The 19878-nt window shown below is 36.8% G+C and overlaps 2 protein-coding genes across 2 annotated transcripts in view; one reads left to right on the forward strand and one right to left on the reverse strand.

Moving 5' to 3' along the window:
- Positions 1–9241, forward strand: part of LOC115240734 — a 60988-nt gene extending 51747 nt beyond the window's left edge. The window contains exons 5-9 of the mRNA XM_029816079.1: positions 4438–4605; positions 4888–5093; positions 5217–5379; positions 5659–5841; positions 6007–9241. Of these exons, the coding sequence (XP_029671939.1) occupies positions 4438–4605; positions 4888–5093; positions 5217–5379; positions 5659–5841; positions 6007–6210 (924 nt within the window). The 3' untranslated portion in view covers positions 6211–9241. The remainder of the gene's footprint in view (positions 1–4437; positions 4606–4887; positions 5094–5216; positions 5380–5658; positions 5842–6006) is intronic.
- Positions 9242–14395: 5154 nt separating this feature from the next.
- LOC115240735 (R3H domain-containing protein 1-like) overlaps positions 14396–19878 on the reverse strand; it is a 33557-nt gene continuing 28074 nt past the window's right edge. Inside the window, exons 10-17 of the mRNA XM_029816080.1 lie at positions 19488–19673; positions 19241–19394; positions 18966–19159; positions 18689–18862; positions 18434–18596; positions 15884–16070; positions 15686–15789; positions 14396–14544 (exon numbers count right to left, since the gene is read on the reverse strand). Coding sequence (XP_029671940.1) covers positions 14495–14544; positions 15686–15789; positions 15884–16070; positions 18434–18596; positions 18689–18862; positions 18966–19159; positions 19241–19394; positions 19488–19673 — 1212 coding nt within the window. The 3' untranslated portion in view covers positions 14396–14494. The remainder of the gene's footprint in view (positions 14545–15685; positions 15790–15883; positions 16071–18433; positions 18597–18688; positions 18863–18965; positions 19160–19240; positions 19395–19487; positions 19674–19878) is intronic.

A 19878-nucleotide genomic window follows, 5' to 3' on the forward strand; every position in this document is an offset into this window, starting at 1 on the left:
CGTCGTGTACCGTCTTCCCCGTGTCGTATCCTTACGCGCGTCAAACGGCAAACATCGCGAGATGTGCAGATGGAGGGTTCTCGGTATCGGCGCGGAGTCCACGAAAATTTTCATCGTCTTTCAAGATACGTCCCGGTAAGTGCGAGATGAATCGCGTCAAAGGGCAAAGGGTGCGACACGGCAAAACATCTCGCATGATAGATCTGACATGTGGTATCTCTCGACGAGAGACGCTGATTCACGCGCGAAACGTGCGTGTTCATCGATCGTGGATCGTCAGAGAAGATGGATATGTACATACGGTAATGGATACAGCTCAAAGGGATATCCGTAAATTACATATACAAAGCGTACGTATTTGCGCAGGACGTACTTCAACGCGTGCGTGCCGTATACTATACTTTAGATGTCCGGGTATATTTTGATGCTCGCGTGAAAACCAATTCCTCCGTGATGAGAAATAAACGCCGCGAAACCGGTAAATGGTAAATATATAATATTATGTATCGAATTAATTGGGAAGGACCAACTGCCCGATGACTTTATCCGGCAACCGATTTTCGTAATTGGACTTGATCGGAATCTATTTTCGTCAAAGATCATTGATCCATCAGAGATCCACAAAATGATTCTCTCTCGACAATCGTTGAAAGAAGTTGGTAGCAATATAACAATTGAAGGGATAATTAATTTTACAGTTCAAGAATGTGTATATCTGAAGGATACGCAAGTTATCGAGATAAAAGATCTTGCAATGCCGTGTATCCTGCAATTAACAGAGGTAAAGCAATTTATCGCGTCTCCGCTAAGGATACGTCAGACAGGCATTCAATGTCAAAAATACCATCGGTGTGCTCCACCATCCCAGGGGAGAAAAGGGAGAAAGCTATCTCAAGATCTTAAATATCTTTATACACGATTCAGGAAGCATGGTTGCGTATATGAATGTAAATGAATTGAAATAGAAATTCCTTGAAGTTGAAATACCTGCAGAAAATCTCATGGTTCATAGACAACGTAACGATTGAATAAGCACAAACAATCTTTTCTGCAACGGAAGAAATCTTTCAAAGTTTTGTCCTTAATAGATAATAAAAATAAACTTATTATTAAGTTGAATGACATTAAATAATAAAGATATCGATAATCAGACTCTCGAAGACTTGATATTACAAATTTTTAAAAAAATATATATTAAAAAGTGTGTACACACGCGAGACTTAAAAAAGATGATACTTTTTTAAAGGAACGAGAATCCTTTTTAGGATCGGTTTAAAAATATGGAAATGTAAACTTGGAGTACGAGGGTGGCCGAGAATATGGCAAGAGCTAAGGAAAGAACAAGGCGCTAAAAGTATCCATCCTTTTGCTCCGCGAACCCGTATCGCGTGACAGTGTCCCGCTATTGGTGCGTATAGTGGTATGCAGTGGAAAGAAAAAAAAAATAGACCGGTCACAGGACCGTAATCGGGGGGCACCGGGCCCCGCCTCGTGCGTTCTTCTCTCTACCGTAATAAAGCCGCCGGAGATCCCCGCTCGCCGGTTGCTAGGTGGGTGTGTGAAACGTAAAGTCGACGATCTGACGTTTCTCCGGGCTCTCTCGGGCCGATGCACCGCAGATTGCGAGTATCCTTGCTGAGGTCGAACGCTGAGAGGCTCCGCCGAAGGTCGTTGCCTGCTCGATATACCCGGTGCTCGTCTAGGAATCCGCAACATCGGTCCGTTCGCTCGCTCTCTCGCTCGATTGCCGCGAGAGAGAGATTACGGAACTTTAATTTATTAAATACTATTCACCCTAATCAAAAAACCAATTCAATATATTGTTGAAATAATTTTCCATCTTGCATGAGCAAAGAATGCGATGCATGGTACAGAAAAAAGACTGTTAAAAAGTATTGAAAGTTATGTTAAAAGAATTATTGATTTTGAATTATTAATGTCGCCTTAACGTTAATACAGCAGAAAATTTTTTACTATTTACCATACTACTTTCTGCTATATTTTTATTGTGACTTTAATAAACTTTAATACATACATATAAATATGTGTGCATATATATAGAGTGGTCCGTAATTCGTGGTGTAACCGGCAAGAGGCTAATCCTTTATGAAAAGTCGAAATTGCAAAACAAAATTTCATTTTTTTAATTAAAAGTTTTTTTTTTTAGGAAATTTTCGAAGGGAAATATCGTGTCTCATTTTAATTTACATATCCTACGTTAAAGTGTGCACTGGACACTGTAAACAGAAAAGTAAATAGTGGTCTGTGTCGAGATGCGCTCAACAGCGTCTTAGTCAAGTGCACGCGTACTCAACTAATATTTAAAGTCAATTTGATCAAAAACAAAGCCCTATATGAAAAAGTTTCATTCTGCAATTTTGACTTATTTTTTTATGAAGAATCAGTCTCTTGCCAATTGTACCACGAATTGCGGACTATCCTATGTATATTTTGTATAATTAATAAATGAAGAAACAAACTTGACGCAGCATTATGTAATATCATTGATGTCTCTAATGATTATATTATTCGCCCGTAAATTTTATCAAAGTAAGTTAAATCTGCGATGTAAGCATTAATTTTCTATACAAATACATAACATAAGTGAGTTGTACATATAGTCTATACATTATATAATAACATCGAAATAATTAAGTAATAACATCGAATTATGCATTACACTCGTATATAAATGACATATACATCGCGGTGCAATATCAAGTAGAAAATTAATTTTATCATGCCATCACATTACTACCGAATAGCTTGTGTGTATCCACTTCCAAGGGTAACCAAGTTCGAGACTTCCTTTCGATTCTTGTCGAGGACGATCGATTTTTAAGGACGATGATTATCCATTTGATTACATTCATTGTCCGCGGAACTGGCAGGAAACTCGTCGATTACGGATACCCTTATTAGCGATCACCGTCAGCATTAATGATGGTTGTCCGCCAACACAGGCAACTACTGAAATCCGATCACTGATATCTGGAGAAGGACTTGTTCGCGAAAGAACTTAAATGCCTACGATGGGTTGAGGAAAAATGATGCAGGAGAAATCATAAATTAAACGGAAACTGTGTATATAAATGAGTCATTTTTTAAATGATAAAATCAGAAGTGGAAACGAGATTTATCCTTCGCAAAAAGAGATATTATGATGAAATATTAGATAACGTCGGGAATATAAAAATATAATTGATTGAGAGAAAGATTTTCAGCGATTGAGAAATAATACAACGTTTACTCATCACAAAATAAGACGCAATTTTTAGCGCTGTAGCAGAAAGATTGATCAAAGACGAAGATTATATTTAGTTTCTCGAAGAGAGGCGGACCTCCATGCTTCGTAAGGGAGATCCGAAGAAAGCACAATGGCGAAGGTAAAGTCCACGAAGGAACAGCGAGAATGTAAATTATATGTAGGTATTCCCTTTCTGGATATCTCGGACGAGCGAGACGGAATGGACGAGAGGAGAAGGAGCCGCGGTCCGGTTTTTGCTGGCGGGGTGCAAGGACAGGCGACGGCTGTTGCTGCTGCTGCAATATTGAAAGTGGCCAGAAGAGAAACGTGACCGCGTATTACTATACGCTCCTTGAAAAGATAGTAAAATGTAGACCCCGTCGTATAGATTGCGACATTCGCGGCATCGAAACACGGATACGCAGCGGTCGGCCGAACAATGGGCAGTGTTCTCACACATCTCGATTTAGCGTTTTGAACATTTAATGCGACCGTCGATTTGCGAATTTTCTTATCCTTAAAAGGGCTTACCCGTTTGAACTCTTGAAAAATGAGTACATTTTCTAGATTTTTTTGCAGCGCGACTTGATAAAAATTTTTAATTTTTTTACAATATTAATACAATATTATTAAATACTTAAATAAAAAAAAACTGTTTTTAAAAGTTATGCGAATATTTGCAGATTTATATTTTTATGCACGATGTGCATAAGATTCCGCATCTGTTAAGGAAGCCTTTTTTTAATCCATTTTTTTGTTATAAACGAAGAAAGATGGATTTTTTTTTAAACGAAACTTTTTCAATATGCCGCCATTTTCTTATTTTTTTAAATTTTGAAAAAATGCTTGGATAATAGATAGCTATTAATATGTTCAATGAAAAAAAAATTGTATTTTTAATTTCGAATTTGATAAACGAACGTTTTCATGTACAACGTGCAGCCACCTAAAATTGGATGAGCTCTGCAAATATTCGCATAACTAAAAAAAAAAAAAAAAAATTTTTTTTAAGCTGAAAATTTTTATTTAGATAGAAAGATAAATTGGTCACAATTAAATAAATGTGTTATTAAAGATAGAAATAATATTTCTCTCGCAATATTTATTTTCTGATTCATGATCTTCGCCTATCGCGAGAAATTTAGAACTGACACTGACACTTTCACGATTTCGTTGCCTTTGTTTCGCAGGACGACGGTGGTATAGAGTACTTTAACACCATCGTGGTGCAGCCACACCTGAAGCTGGTCACGAACCAGGGCAGAGGTTTCCACGTGAGATGTAGATACCAGACGCGCGACAAAGTCGTAACGAACGACCAGACCCATGTGTCCATGCTGCAATCTCTACCGTTGCAGGTAAGAAAATGTTCGCATGTAAGATATCCTTTTCTGAAAAAATTTTTATTAGACAAACTTACGCCAGCTAATTAAAACGTTTCATTATACGTCTCGTTCTATCGGTGAACTTTGATAAAACCAGTCTCGGTTAAATTATGCTTATAACTTTACAGTATTCGCGAAGTATTAATCTCTACATAAATATCTCCGTACAAATATCTGGATAAGCGAATGTAAATGAATGTGTAATGAATCAACGTGAAATATGTATATTTGAACTGCGATTTTCTGCCCACACAGGCGACCGCGCCGATGCCAGGATGCACGATGAAGATTTTTAGCGGTGATCCAACGCAGCATCACGTGGCGGAGAACGTGAAGATCGGCGATCCCTTGACCCTGGTCATTAGCATCGACAAACAAGAGATGTTCGGTCTGAAGATCTCCGATTGTCTAGTCCGTGACGGTCTCGGATGGGGTGAGCAACGACTGATAAACGACGAGGGGTAAGTCGAAGCAGTACGTGATACTGAAAGAATTTTAGATAAGACGGAAAATAGCGACGTGAGAAATGAAATAATCGGTTCATCGATTCTTTCTTTTTATTTGATCTATGTATTTGTTCGCAGTTGTCCAGTCGACGGCGAGATCATGGGACAGTTTACGTACAACGAGGACAAGACGGAGGCCAGGGTAAACTTCCAAGCGCACAAGTTCCCGTATACGGCGAGTGTGTATTATCAATGCAACGTTAGACTCTGCGTCAAGCATGGCGGAGGATGCAGTAATACGGTACATAATCATCTTTATGATACATAAACGCATTAGCTCTAGCTCGAATAATGACTCCATACAAAGATTATTAAGTACTATATTTATCCTTCTTTAATGACTTTATAATATTTACTTCGCTCTGCCACGATTATCCCGTTAAATTTGCCTAGTAAATACATTACATAAACGGATATGCGGAGAGCATTACGTAATATCTGACCCTGAAAAAAATATTCGAGTTTGATCGTTTCCTGGAGATTTATTGGAATAGGACATTTACTTATTCTCGATTTGCAGCCGCCGCTGTGCAATTCGATAGCTAGACGACGCAGGGATACTGCCAACGATAACGAGATGCAGGGTGTCGAAGGTCTGGACGGCACCCCGGCCACAATCGAGGTTTACAGCGGTTTGTACGTCAACGAAGCCTCGGACGTTAGTTCTAAATCGGACTTCACCGATGACGTCGTCAGAGAAAGGGTAACACAAAATAATAATCGCTTTCCGTTTCATTAAAAGTATCGATAATTTAAAATCGCACATTCTGTTTATTCTGGAATAGAAATTTGAATAAGAAAATTTTTTTAATGAAAGAAGATCAAGTTCATACATATATTTTACTATCTTTTGCGATTTTTTTCTTAGGCTATTGATGATCCAAACACCATTTGTATATCACAAAGGAGCTTCGCCATCGGGATCGCCATCGCCGGTCTCATACTCATGCTGGCAGTAGTGGCTGCCATTTTGGTACTGCTCGCAAAGAGACGGCACAAGAGCATCTCGACTACGGGATCATCCATTTACAGTGGACCGTACACAAACACTGCCTATAGCCACAGTAGTTAAATCCGTCTCGTTTGGCGTGGAATAAGCTTCATCCGAAGATCTGCGATTTTTCGTGGGATCTATATCTATATCTATACACGAAATGTCAGCGGATGATTAGTCCGATCGATGAAAATTAATTTAGATTAAGTTGTTTTCGACGCGAAGTCGATTCGAAGCGACAATCGAAGCCACTGCGCGCGATATATAGTAAAATGAAACGCGAATCTCTTGCTCAACTGCCCCGCTCTGTACTTCTTAATTCCACGTTACATATGATATTCTCAGCTAATAATAGCGGTGTTTCGAGATATCTGAGGAATTAACGATGGTGAGATCCTAAATATCTATAGCTTTTCTATCTCTCTTCTTTCACACCATCTCTACACCGTTCTTTCGAACGAGAAACTTTTACAACAGGGTCTCGATAATTCATGGATGTTTAATGAAGAATTTATATCCAAGTTCAAAATGATGCAATACTTGAATATGTAAGTATTGCATATTTGACACAATGTTATTAAAAATCGAAAAAAATATATAAAATATTTCTTACAATTAAAATAATAATATCTATCATAAGAAATATTATAAAAAATAAAACGTAATTATATTTTTAAACGAGAAAGATGTACATCAGTGCTTTTTTTACGCGAATGCATTATTAAGATTTGCTTGAAACAGGAATGCAGACATACTTCTCGTTTTAAGAATAATCTATTAGTCTTCACTAAACAAAAAAATCGTGTTACAAACGAAAAACGTTATGTTCCAGTATCAATTCCGTCCGTGTAATGAGTTGTATATTTTATATTAGCGAAACTCTTAATTCCAATTGCGATTGCTAACGAATCGATATGACTCATTCCCGTCAAGAGTTATTTAACTTTTATGTATATGTACGTGTATATATACACACATATACATATATATATATATATATACACGTAATAAACTATACTGTACACTAGTCCGGTATACGCTGTCCTACCTAACATACCCATCGCATTAAACACACAACACATGCGAAAGTATCATCCAATTGCGCGGTCGTTTCGATAATTTAATTTAATTGTTCGTATGTAAACTCATTTTAGTTAGATTTAAGTTTAAGTCAACATTTATTATTAGGTGTGAATTCTCAAATAATTCAATCAAATACTCCTATGATATGTTTTTCTTAACTTATCATTATTTGTCCGCGTGCAATCGTTGATATTTCAACCGATATTTTTGTGTTTTGCCTTAATGCAATTTCCAATTTAGCATTTTCCTGTAATGCAAATCATGGACGAGTTATTAAATCTACATGACTTAATACACTTAAATAAAAGTAATATTACTGCCGATCACGTAGTATATATTAATTCGATTTTCTTTAAATATAAAATTAACAATCAAATACGAAATTTTTTTTTAAATTGATTATCTTGACAAAAAGAATAGAACAAAGCAATAATAAAAATAATTTGCTAATTGATTGTATTTGTACACAATAGTGTTATTCACTTGAAAATATTTAACCATGATTGAAATGTGAAAGCGTAATTCAAAATACATTTACGATAAAGCCGTTAAAGAAAATAAAAATACACGTAACTAAGATTCGATAAGATGTGTATTTGTGCATTATAAGTTTCCAGTGAAACTATGTATAAATGGACTAATGTCGTAGAAATATTAAATACTTATCAAAATGAGACGATAGAAAGTCGATTAAAATCTAATTGTAAGATTATATATAAAAGGTCTATTCTATGCAAATTATTCTACGACGATGCGATATGTCGAATGAATGCGACGTACGTAAGCAATATAAAAAGATTTTAATCCATTATAACGCTTAAACATTAATATTAATTAGTTTAATTGAAACGAGATGTTGTGCTTCAATGTCGGTATTACAAATCCATTCGAAAATAACAAAGTAAGAACGACTACGAATTGTTTTCTAACGGTACATTTTCGAATGGTTCTGATCTAATCCAACTTGTCGGATTTAATTAATACTGAATAGCAAAAAAATGCACGTAAAACAAGAATACCGACATGTACCATCTTGAAGCGTTTAGATTTTAATTGACAAAGACAAGAAAAAAAAACTCTACTGCCAACGCAGTCGCGTAACTGGGTCCAACGTGGTGGTGGGTACATGACCATAAAATTTTACATTTTAGAGAGAAATCAACACGCGTAACGTAACTCGTTAACTTACGAAGCGCTAATACGCTAAACCGTTTCCGTGTAGGAGCGGATTGTTATGGTATAGTTCTCTGAAAACGAATAATGTATGCAACGACAGCTTTTCCGAATGGACCCTAGCGCGTCGAATAACACGCGATATTGACGCCTTTTCTGCCGAAAGCGAATAAAATCTTCGCCGATCGGTCTAAAAATTTTTTCTAAATCCGCTCAATATGCAATGAATACTTACGTAAGTGTCATTAAGAGAACAAGTCTCGAAATTTTACACAGAATATCTGCTTGTCTTATAGATTAACAAATGTAGATATACACTTTTCAATATTTTCTAGTGTCTTGAATCTTTCGACATTTCGCGCGTATAGCGGTCTCAGGATGTCTTTTGCTTGGTGTTATAAAGAAATAGAGATTTGTTTTTATTTTGATTGATTAATCTGCCGTTTTAAAGCGTTTGTAACGCAAATGAAACGTACTCTTAATAATCTTATGACGCGAGTTTACGCACATTTTCCATTTACTTCGACACTAATGCAAATTGACAGCGTCCAGTGCTCTCGAAAAATGTTATAATTTCGAAGCGCTACGAGGGTTCGCGGAATTTCTGTCGAGGGTCGGAATCGCTCGGCGAACGGATCACGCGTGATCTCTTGGCCGCGTCATGGCATTGGTTCATAGTGATCATTGGGGACGAAAATGCCTGTAGAAATGCCTGATAAATATTTTTTTTTCTTGGTTTAAGGTAAACGCGTGTCCCGATGTTCCCGCAATGTTCCTCTGGACCTTTGTCAAAAGAATCTACAACGAATATATGTAAATAACGAAAACTTAATAAAACTGATAACTATAAAACGACATTCTTTTCTAATGTCTCTTCATTCGATAATACTTATGATAAGCCTAGATATTACCTAGATTATAAGTAAACAATAGGTAAAACTAGGAACGCGTGCGGAACAGTGTCTCGAACACAGAAATAATCGATGTGAGCTGGCAAATTATCAAACGAGAGTCTTCTTTTTTTATTGAATTATATATATAATTCGTTTTTGGAAAATATGATATAATATAACAAGAAATATAATTAGACTGACATGACTTCTATATCAAACATTTTTCCGGCTCTATGATGTTGTGCATTTCGGATGAGAATAATATAGCTCTTTATTTACGCCACAAAATTGTCAATTGCTTCGCTTTCTCTTCTCGTCATCCTCGCAATTATATTTACACACGGATAATTCAGGTCGGTTCTTCTTCACTTCGTCAATTCGCTCGCTCCTTTCTCTGTTTTTCTTTATTTTTCCTCTCAAGTAAGATCATATCGTCTTAATGCCGTGTTCCGTGCGGCCGAATCGGTGAATATACTTGAAATATCCGTCCATTTTCGCAGGAGAAATATATATCTTATTTAATAAATATAAATTATATATCTCTTGTACACACGTCGTCGCATTGTACATACATGTTCGATAATGGATATTCGGACAAGCAACGAGTGACGTAATAAGCTATATCGCTTTCTATCGTATAGGATTAGCAAAATAGGAAAGAACGCAATCGCGGTAAGGTACGTCGCTAAGCATCGGAGGCACAGCCACTGGTTCATCCTTATAATACGTGATATATCACGGTATGCGCGCAAAAAAATACATGTCGATACACTCGCAACTTGTCCGTGTCATCCAGCTAACTTTGCACTTTCAAGATCGGTCTCGTCAATATCATTTAAAGCTAATAAATCTCTCTATATTTCTAATAGCAGCAGTTGACATCTAGAAACGGGAACCAGTTAAAATTTGCAACTGCAAAAATTTCATTGTGAAATGATGCCAATTATAATTCAACCCCAATTTGAACGGCGGATGAGAATAATATTAAGATTCCGTTCAGATGAGAATACGGAAATATTTTTGGATCCTGAATGAAAGATTGGCTACTCTTCTATATATAATTCTACGTAGAATATGGAACGGGAAAAATTGTGCAATTTATCAACGGATTCGCCAATTCATTCATCAGGATATTAACCGATTTGCCAATGCGACCGGTTCTTAAATGTCAAGCATATCCACCGTGTGGTTCTCGGACTCCGCTCGCTCTGAGATTTAAAGACAAGCAATTGTGGCAAAGATATGCTTAACGACAAGATACCTCGCTTTAACATTGATATAATTTTGCCTTCATATCGCTCTAGTGCACGCGTCTCGCATCCTTAGCGAGAAACAGCAAAACGTAGCATCTGGTGTTTCTCGCACGCTCTATCAATATGTACTATATACAACAAATGAAAAAACGAACAATTTTGTTTCGTAAATTATTACACAGAATAAGATATAATATTTAGCAATCGTTAAGGCTACGAATCGTTAAAGGGATGCTCAAATCAACAGAAGGAGTCCAGTAAACATGGTTAAAGAAAAAGAGAGATGACAATTCTCATATAAGAGAGTCGATGTTACAGTTTGCGTGTAAATCTCATTTCTTCTTATTTTAAATCGCGTCGTTCATTTTACTTCCCCTTCCCGTCTTGCGCCGATTTATTGCTCGCCGCTATCAATCGTCTTACGTCGCATTACAAAAATAGTAGGAAACGAATATGAGGTGTCTTGCAAGCTTACGACATTTATATTACCCGTTCTCTTTCGTCGTTTGTTCTCTTTAAGATTTTTCTTAAAAGCAAGTCACCCTCGATCGAGAAAAGTGACTGTTTCGGTATCTGTCTATTCATTTTTTTTTTCGTTCGGTCGTTAGAATGTACAGAGAGGGAATTACAAAATCAGTCGAGATTGATAATAATGAAAAATTCGTCACACTTTTGTCGTGCGCGTGATAATTCCTTCGACATTTTACCTTTTCATAATGAATTCGAAATAGCCGAAAATAGTCGCGAGTACATTAACACAATATTTAAACAATTAAATTAATAATTAAAAAAACGCAAAGATTTGCGCAGATTCGCTTTACATATTTAAGACTCTTTGTTTCTTGCATTACATGTTGAAATAAATTTAGTTTCTTCATGTTTGATAATATGGGTTGACAAAATATATCGAAAATCGCGTTTTATTATGCTGCATTAGTAAGCATACATATAATTCAATCTGCACATTAAAAATTTTCGTTTTCCAGTGAATATAATCTTGTGACAATCGATCAAGGTATGAAGTGGCTTATTAATTTACGAATCGAAAAAGAAAAATTTCGATATATTTCAATCTATAATAAACAATCAGTAAAAATATACAAATTTTTATCTATAGTATCATTATTCAATAATTGCAAAGGGAACCAAGAGCCTTAATATAAGCATAAATAAAAGATAACAATATGATGTAGATATAGTTTAAAAAGAATCCGTATGTATAATGCGATTCCGAATAGATGTATCGAATGTACGCTGTAAAGTATCGTAACCAAACGAAGAAATAAGTAAACACGATATCGTTCATCATTAGTTTACGTGAATTTTTGGTTCGTCTGTGTTTATTCGCAAAGAAGAAAAGCGGTGGCCTAACAAGTAACGTCCGCGCGATATTATATCACTGTGTACATCCGCATACCGCACTCTTGGATCTTTCTTTTTACTCCCCTTACCAAGCTTGTAGGAAATATTTGGTAAATCACATGAATCGATCATGTAGAAAATATATGAAAGTTGCCGCGAGGTGTCGGACGATACTTGATGGCGATTCAATGTCTGACGGTTCCGATAAGTTTTTTGTCTTCACTTTTATCATAATTATCGTTAAGAGATGCGTGAACTGCTTTTTTAAATAGGTACGATTAATCTTTTTTCTTCTTCTTTTGCTTTAATCACTACGACGACGTTAGGTACAGTTAAATACTATGGTTGTGCGCCCATCTCTTTATAATTGAAATCTGGAAACTATTTTTTTTTTTTTCGCTTAATATATGCTCAGGTCTCTTTCGTTTTTTTTAAGCTTATAACGAGATTAAAATCTTTGTCACACTTTCTCACGAGGAAAAAGTGGTGTTTCTTGCTGCTTTGTGTATCACCCGGCTAAAGATAGATAGATAGGTTCGCGCGTATGTATATATATCGCGATTATTTTTCGCTTATTTAAACTCTCATAAAAAGATAGGCACACCTTCACCTACGTTTCTGAAATACAATCACCGTAAGCGAAGCTTCTGGATGGATTCCACTTGGTTTTGTATCGCGGAGCAACGTGGACATTCCTCGCGGGTGTTCACGATCGTGATTCTACGCTACAAAATAACGACTAACGGTCGATTATTATTTTTTTTGCGGCCATTACTCTATCTTGCGAGAATTGTGTTTAATCCGCGTTTTATAAAGTAAAACGATACTGTGCGATAATATTCTAGTGACGCAAGATTTGTCCGCGCTGGTCCGCCTAATTTTCACAGACGGAAACGTTATTAATTATCGCGTGTCACCATCACCGCTGCCGGTATATTATATTATAATATAATGCAAGAAATGCACGTCTGTTACGTGATACTGAGAAAACAGAGAAGATGATTCCATGACATCCACGAAGTGTGCTTGCGCATATTGGAAGACGAATTATATTAGTATAAAAAACTCGATTTAATTGTACTAAAATTTCATGATGAGTAATAATTAAGAATGAGCTAAAATAATCTTATCGTTATATATCAAACGCAACAAATTAGGGGCAAATGAAAAAAAAATGGAATCATTTTGGTCGTCTTTTTCTGCAAGGACAACATAAATAGTGTTTTCAAGCGGTGATGGCTTCTCGCTGCTTAGCTACTACTCGAAACTAGACATAGAGACCATATGTGTACTGAATACGTTTACATATTTACTTAACTTAATCAGCGATGCTTTCACTGGTATAATTGTGAGTTATGATAATTGATTAGAAACATTTTTCTAGAGTTGAATATATAGAATATCGTGTAAAATATTAGATTCGCTCTTTTTTTGGATAGCTATTATTTCGTTTTCCTTGCGAAATCCATACATTCGTAGTTTTTGTAAAATAAAATAGAAATTCTTTTAAGGGAGATCCAAATATATTATAGAAATTATATATAAATATCCTGCGAAGACGTAGTGCGTAGTAAAAGTTCTCATTATTCACACGTACAATAGATACATGTCAGAGAGAAGCGTAAGGGATGGCATCGTCAACGCGCGAACAATTTTTAGAATTTTTGTCGATATTATGCTGAGGTAGCAAACAACTCGTTTTAAAAAAATAGACTCGGAGTGGGCAGCGACGCTAACGCAATATTCGTTGATCGATGCGATGGCAGCGCGTATCAAAAATTAGCAGATAATAGGTAGGTAATATAGATATTTCTTTTTTAGATTATTCGATTTTTTAATGTCGAGCCGAGACTCGTGTGCTTTGTAAACGTACTCAGTAAAGTATATCTTTTTCTCGTATATTAGCTTATTATATTCATCGTACGTATTCTCTCTTGACGGCCAGAAATCGTCGTGACAACCGCCTCGAAAAATTCGCGCGTTTATTTGACCTTAATAATGCTCCTTAAAAGTAAATCTCACATTCATATAGTATCTGTAAAACCGCAGTTAAAATATCTTCTAATATATATATACTATATATATGCTATATATATAGTATATATATATATATACATGTATAATAATATATATATATTGTAATAGTAATTAAAATTTTGTCCAGTAATTCTGTTCAGTGCACCATTGTTTTCCGCTCTTTTTTAACGTTTGGGCACGCGCATTACACGATGATTACATTTCGTTCTTTTTTCCCTTGTCTTGTGCTTTTGTCATGGTAATTCAGATTTACCCAGTGCAATTGAAAGTTCTTCGAATGATGTTTGAATTTCATCTTTTGTATGTTATCCAAAAAGAAAACAAACGCTCGCATTACAGTATACTATCTTCACCACTACTTTTGACTTAGGATACATGTATGCATACAATATATCCTAGTAACTCTTGACTCTCTTTAAATAATTTAGGGTAATAATTAATATGGTTTGTGTGTCTATATATTATTTCTGAATAATAAAGTAGATCACTAATCTCGGTTGTGTTGGATAATCAGGACTGTGACTCGCGTTATCAGGGATGGTATCCTACCGGTCCGTTTACTCAAAATTGTACGAGCTGGTTCCGTCGGGTAATTGTCACCTTTACCGTTCCTGGAAAGAAATGTTATTTTTGAAGAGTAAATCTCTACTTTCTTAGATATGTAATACAAGAATCGCGTTCTGATGCAAATAAACGGATGTTAAAACAAAGAGAAGACTTGTAGTAAATATGTTAACTCTAACTCATAAAAAGAAGCCTTTATAAGCTTATATAAAATAATTCATACAGTATCGCGCAAACTACAGTCGTATATAGTCATAGTCGACGTGAGAAAGAGTGAGAAGAACAATATGTTCTTCGACGTCAACTTGACAAAGTCGTTGATTATTTTATCTGTATCTTGTCGAGTGCGATAGTAAGCATAAAAAATGTTTCGTGTTAGCAGTATAGTATATTAAACTTGTGGAAAAGAAGATGTGCAAAGAATACATTCAGTGTCATCGTGATGAGAGATGTATCCGCGAGAAAACATTCCAGAATCGTATCTCTCCAATTTTCAAACTGATTACATTGAGAAAGATGTACTTTATATGAAAAAAAAAAGAACTCTCTCTCTCTGATATTATTATATATGAAAATTGGATAGAAACAGTTCTGTTAACATTCCCTTAGCAGATAAGAATATTATCCTGTGCGTGTTGCTGTTTAAGCATATAGTGCGATAATGAAATACATTTATATGTGTGCAATGAAAAGATATATTTGCTACTTTCTTCCATAAAATTTTACAGCCTATAGATAAACTTGTTTTTTGCCAAAATATTTTTATTTACAAAATAATAATTCAAAAAGACTATAATTAATAAAAATTATATATGTTTATATAAATAAATTAAATTTACGAAAGTAGGAATTACTTTTCAGTATATTATTGTACGAACCAAAAAACAAGTATCGAGAAAGATGAATCAACGCGTGAAGAAGCCCCTATGGTACAAAGAAGACACTGTGTTCTGTGTGTAGTATTTTATACTAAAGTTCTGTACCTTATATCATACTGTCTTCCACAGGTTTTGCTTTTAAGGGGAGACAAGAATGTGTCAAAATTGTGTTACACTTTATTCTTTATAAGCGAAATGAAAGCAGAAAATAACTAAATCTTAAGCGACATATTGAGCGAACATCGAATTTCTCTCTCTCTCTCTCTCTCTCTCTCTCTCTCTCTTTATGCTCTTTATTAATTTTTCATACCTTCTCTGATATCTTTGGGTACGTTTGACGAGAGTGATGGCATGGAAGGCGCCTGATAGAGATTGGGCCGTGCGCCGCTCGGTGGCAAAGACATTACTTTGGACCTGAATAGGTTTCACGAGCGCATAAATTTATCAGGAACCAGAAGAGGTGACGTTTATACACTGAGAGCAGAAGTAACGTAAGCTCCAAGACTACCTCTGTTTGCGAATTTTCTGATTTCTGCCATCGAAGGAAGTCGGCGTGCCGGCCCCCGAGGTGTTAGACGAATAAGAGGACGGCCTGTACGGTCGCGGGCAACCTTGAACAACAGGCGGTGATGATACTGGTGCATACTGCAACCGAGGGTTGGTTGGTACGCCAGGATGCATCAATCTCATATCCCCTGTAACATTTAAAGTTAATTAAACAATTTAAAAAAAAAAACGATTTGAAATGAATACACGCCGCGTTTAAAATTACCTTGCACGATATGGACACCCTGGTACATTGGCAGTGGGTAACGTGGTTGAGGTTGTGCGCTTCTGTCTCCGTTTCCACCTCCGAAGAACTCATGCGCCGGAGTTGGTGACCGACTAGCTCGTTGGGAATTACCTGGCGTTGTCGCTCGAACACCGGGAACGACCTTCGTTTCACAAAAACGTCTTTCATAAGAAAGAAAGTTCCATAGCAACTAGTGAATGAAATTGTCATTGTTACTGTGTATCATATTCTCACAGGAACGTTCTGTCTGAAGACGAGATTGGGAACCAGCGTGGGTGCCATGTATGCGCTAGGCGGCGCCGGGGACGTGCCGTTGTGAGCGACCTGGTGGCCAAATGTCCCACCGGACACCATCGTCGGGGCCGCATAACTACTTGAGTTGACGTACATCAACGGCATACCAGGTATCTATCAATTTTATCAAATAACATGTACTATGTTAAAACGGCTCTTTTTGTAGATCATCTTTTACTGTTGCGTTTAATATTAATATTAATAGTTGAGTGATTACTTGATTGGAAGTCGGCGTATTTGGTGGTGTAGGTACTCTGTACATTACGGGCGGCGGTTGCATTGCCGGCTGTCCTGGCGGATAATACGTAGGAACCATATGGACTGGAGGTTGATACGTATAGTCGCCCGGTGTTGGAGTTACTGCCGGCATCGAATTGTAAGGTACCGGGTAACTACTGCCCACGTAATTAGCTAAACAAAATACGTACATTAATTATATAAAATGAGAGAAACGGAGAGGGAGATGAAACAATCATAAATAGTGAAACATACAATTTGTTTGGCTCGGAGGCGTCATCGTTTGCGCATTGAAGGAATAATTCGTCGGAAACCTCTGTTGCTGATGTAGATGTTGCCTGTCTCCCGGATTCTGACCGACAGAGATGGCCGTTCCGGGTGGAGGCATAAAGTACATGGTCTGTTGAGGCTGAAAAGTTTCATATTTTGCCTATGTGAAACATAATAAAGATAACAACATAATGAAAGAATAAAAATTGTATAATATTCTCTAGTTTCGTACCGGTATTTGATTTGGCGATGGTTGCCAATAATTCGGCTGTACCGTTTGCACGTTCTGTACGGTCTGGTTCGTAGATGGCGGCGGTTGTGGATACGTAGAGTGCGGAGTTGTCGGATGACTGTCCCCGCTACCACGTTGATCGTAGATGTTCATCCCCAGGAAATATCCAGATAATTCGGTCACATCCTAGTTAATTATATTATTGTTGACTTCTTTGAGAAACGATTACGAAGAACTTTATTTATAAGCTTATTTATGATTATTTACATTATCATGAAGATAAAGATCATTTAGTCGATGTAAAGAGAATCTTGTATCTTTTTATGAGAATATCAAAGTCTTGTTAGATTTATCAGAGAGCAAATAGTCATTCATCAAATAATAATAGATGCTGGCGCATCGCACAATAATATTATCCGGCATGATAATATTTTCCGGCTATTTATCTCTTTAACCGATAAGTCCAACTTATTTATATTTGTGTTGAGAAATATTCTCAGCCTATATGTAATATTTAATTTTATTTACTAAAGACACACTTACTCCTGATCGCCCGTTTCTAATCAAGATGTTGACCGATAAATGTTCCTGTCAGGCGCCTAAATCAGGGACGAAGCCTAGATAAGGTACTGTCTTAAAATACAAGTTTCACTTCATATGTCTCATATGTTCAACACAAGATACATTTTATATGTTTCTCTTTTGGACCAAATGCCAATTTTTTTTCTATCGTAGCATATCACGTTAAGGTAGTTGACACATTCGTTGGTAGGGAAATTTTCCTTTCCCGTAAGTGTTGCCGCACGTAGACGGACGAGTATGTAAATGTCGCGTAAACATGTACACGTGTGTCTATTTATAGACGTGCTTTTATAAGCACGTGTTTGTTACATGTAAAAGAGAGAAACACGTCGTCTCACAGTCCGAGTTGCACGAGGTGCTGCTTCTCTGTTTAAATCGTGACAAAAAAAAAAAAAAAGAAACACAGAATGATGATATTTATTTTATAATTGAGCGAAAATAACTCGTTGCCGTAATATTTTTTTAAAAAGTCGCGCTCTGAGATTATTCTCTTTTTCCTTACATCTATAATACCAAATGATATTATCTCGACTTTTAATATTTTTAATTACTAAGATATTCAGAGCTTTTTTATATTTTGATGTAAAGTTAATTAAACAATTTAAAAAAAAAAACGATTTGAAATGAATACACGCCGCGTTTAAAATTACCTTGCACGATATGGACACCCTGGTACATTGGCAGTGGGTAACGTGGTTGAGGTTGTGCGCTTCTGTCTCCGTTTCCACCTCCGAAGAACTCATGCGCCGGAGTTGGTGACCGACTAGCTCGTTGGGAATTACCTGGCGTTGTCGCTCGAACACCGGGAACGACCTTCGTTTCACAAAAACGTCTTTCATAAGAAAGAAAGTTCCATAGCAACTAGTGAATGAAATTGTCATTGTTACTGTGTATCATATTCTCACAGGAACGTTCTGTCTGAAGACGAGATTGGGAACCAGCGTGGGTGCCATGTATGCGCTAGGCGGCGCCGGGGACGTGCCGTTGTGAGCGACCTGGTGGCCAAATGTCCCACCGGACACCATCGTCGGGGCCGCATAACTACTTGAGTTGACGTACATCAACGGCATACCAGGTATCTATCAATTTTATCAAATAACATGTACTATGTTAAAACGGCTCTTTTTGTAGATCATCTTTTACTGTTGCGTTTAATATTAATATTAATAGTTGAGTGATTACTTGATTGGAAGTCGGCGTATTTGGTGGTGTAGGTACTCTGTACATTACGGGCGGCGGTTGCATTGCCGGCTGTCCTGGCGGATAATACGTAGGAACCATATGGACTGGAGGTTGATACGTATAGTCGCCCGGTGTTGGAGTTACTGCCGGCATCGAATTGTAAGGTACCGGGTAACTACTGCCCACGTAATTAGCTAAACAAAATACGTACATTAATTATATAAAATGAGAGAAACGGAGAGGGAGATGAAACAATCATAAATAGTGAAACATACAATTTGTTTGGCTCGGAGGCGTCATCGTTTGCGCATTGAAGGAATAATTCGTCGGAAACCTCTGTTGCTGATGTAGATGTTGCCTGTCTCCCGGATTCTGACCGACAGAGATGGCCGTTCCGGGTGGAGGCATAAAGTACATGGTCTGTTGAGGCTGAAAAGTTTCATATTTTGCCTATGTGAAACATAATAAAGATAACAACATAATGAAAGAATAAAAATTGTATAATATTCTCTAGTTTCGTACCGGTATTTGATTTGGCGATGGTTGCCAATAATTCGGCTGTACCGTTTGCACGTTCTGTACGGTCTGGTTCGTAGATGGCGGCGGTTGTGGATACGTAGAGTGCGGAGTTGTCGGATGACTGTCCCCGCTACCACGTTGATCGTAGATGTTCATCCCCAGGAAATATCCAGATAATTCGGTCACATCCTAGTTAATTATATTATTGTTGACTTCTTTGAGAAACGATTACGAAGAACTTTATTTATAAGCTTATTTATGATTATTTACATTATCATGAAGATAAAGATCATTTAGTCGATGTAAAGAGAATCTTGTATCTTTTTATGAGAATATCAAAGTCTTGTTAGATTTATCAGAGAGCAAATAGTCATTCATCAAATAATAATAGATG

The sequence above is a fragment of the Formica exsecta genome, unplaced genomic scaffold (assembly GCF_003651465.1).
Source record: "Formica exsecta isolate Colony F162 unplaced genomic scaffold, ASM365146v1 scaffold444, whole genome shotgun sequence".
NCBI lineage: Eukaryota > Metazoa > Arthropoda > Insecta > Hymenoptera > Formicidae > Formica > Formica exsecta.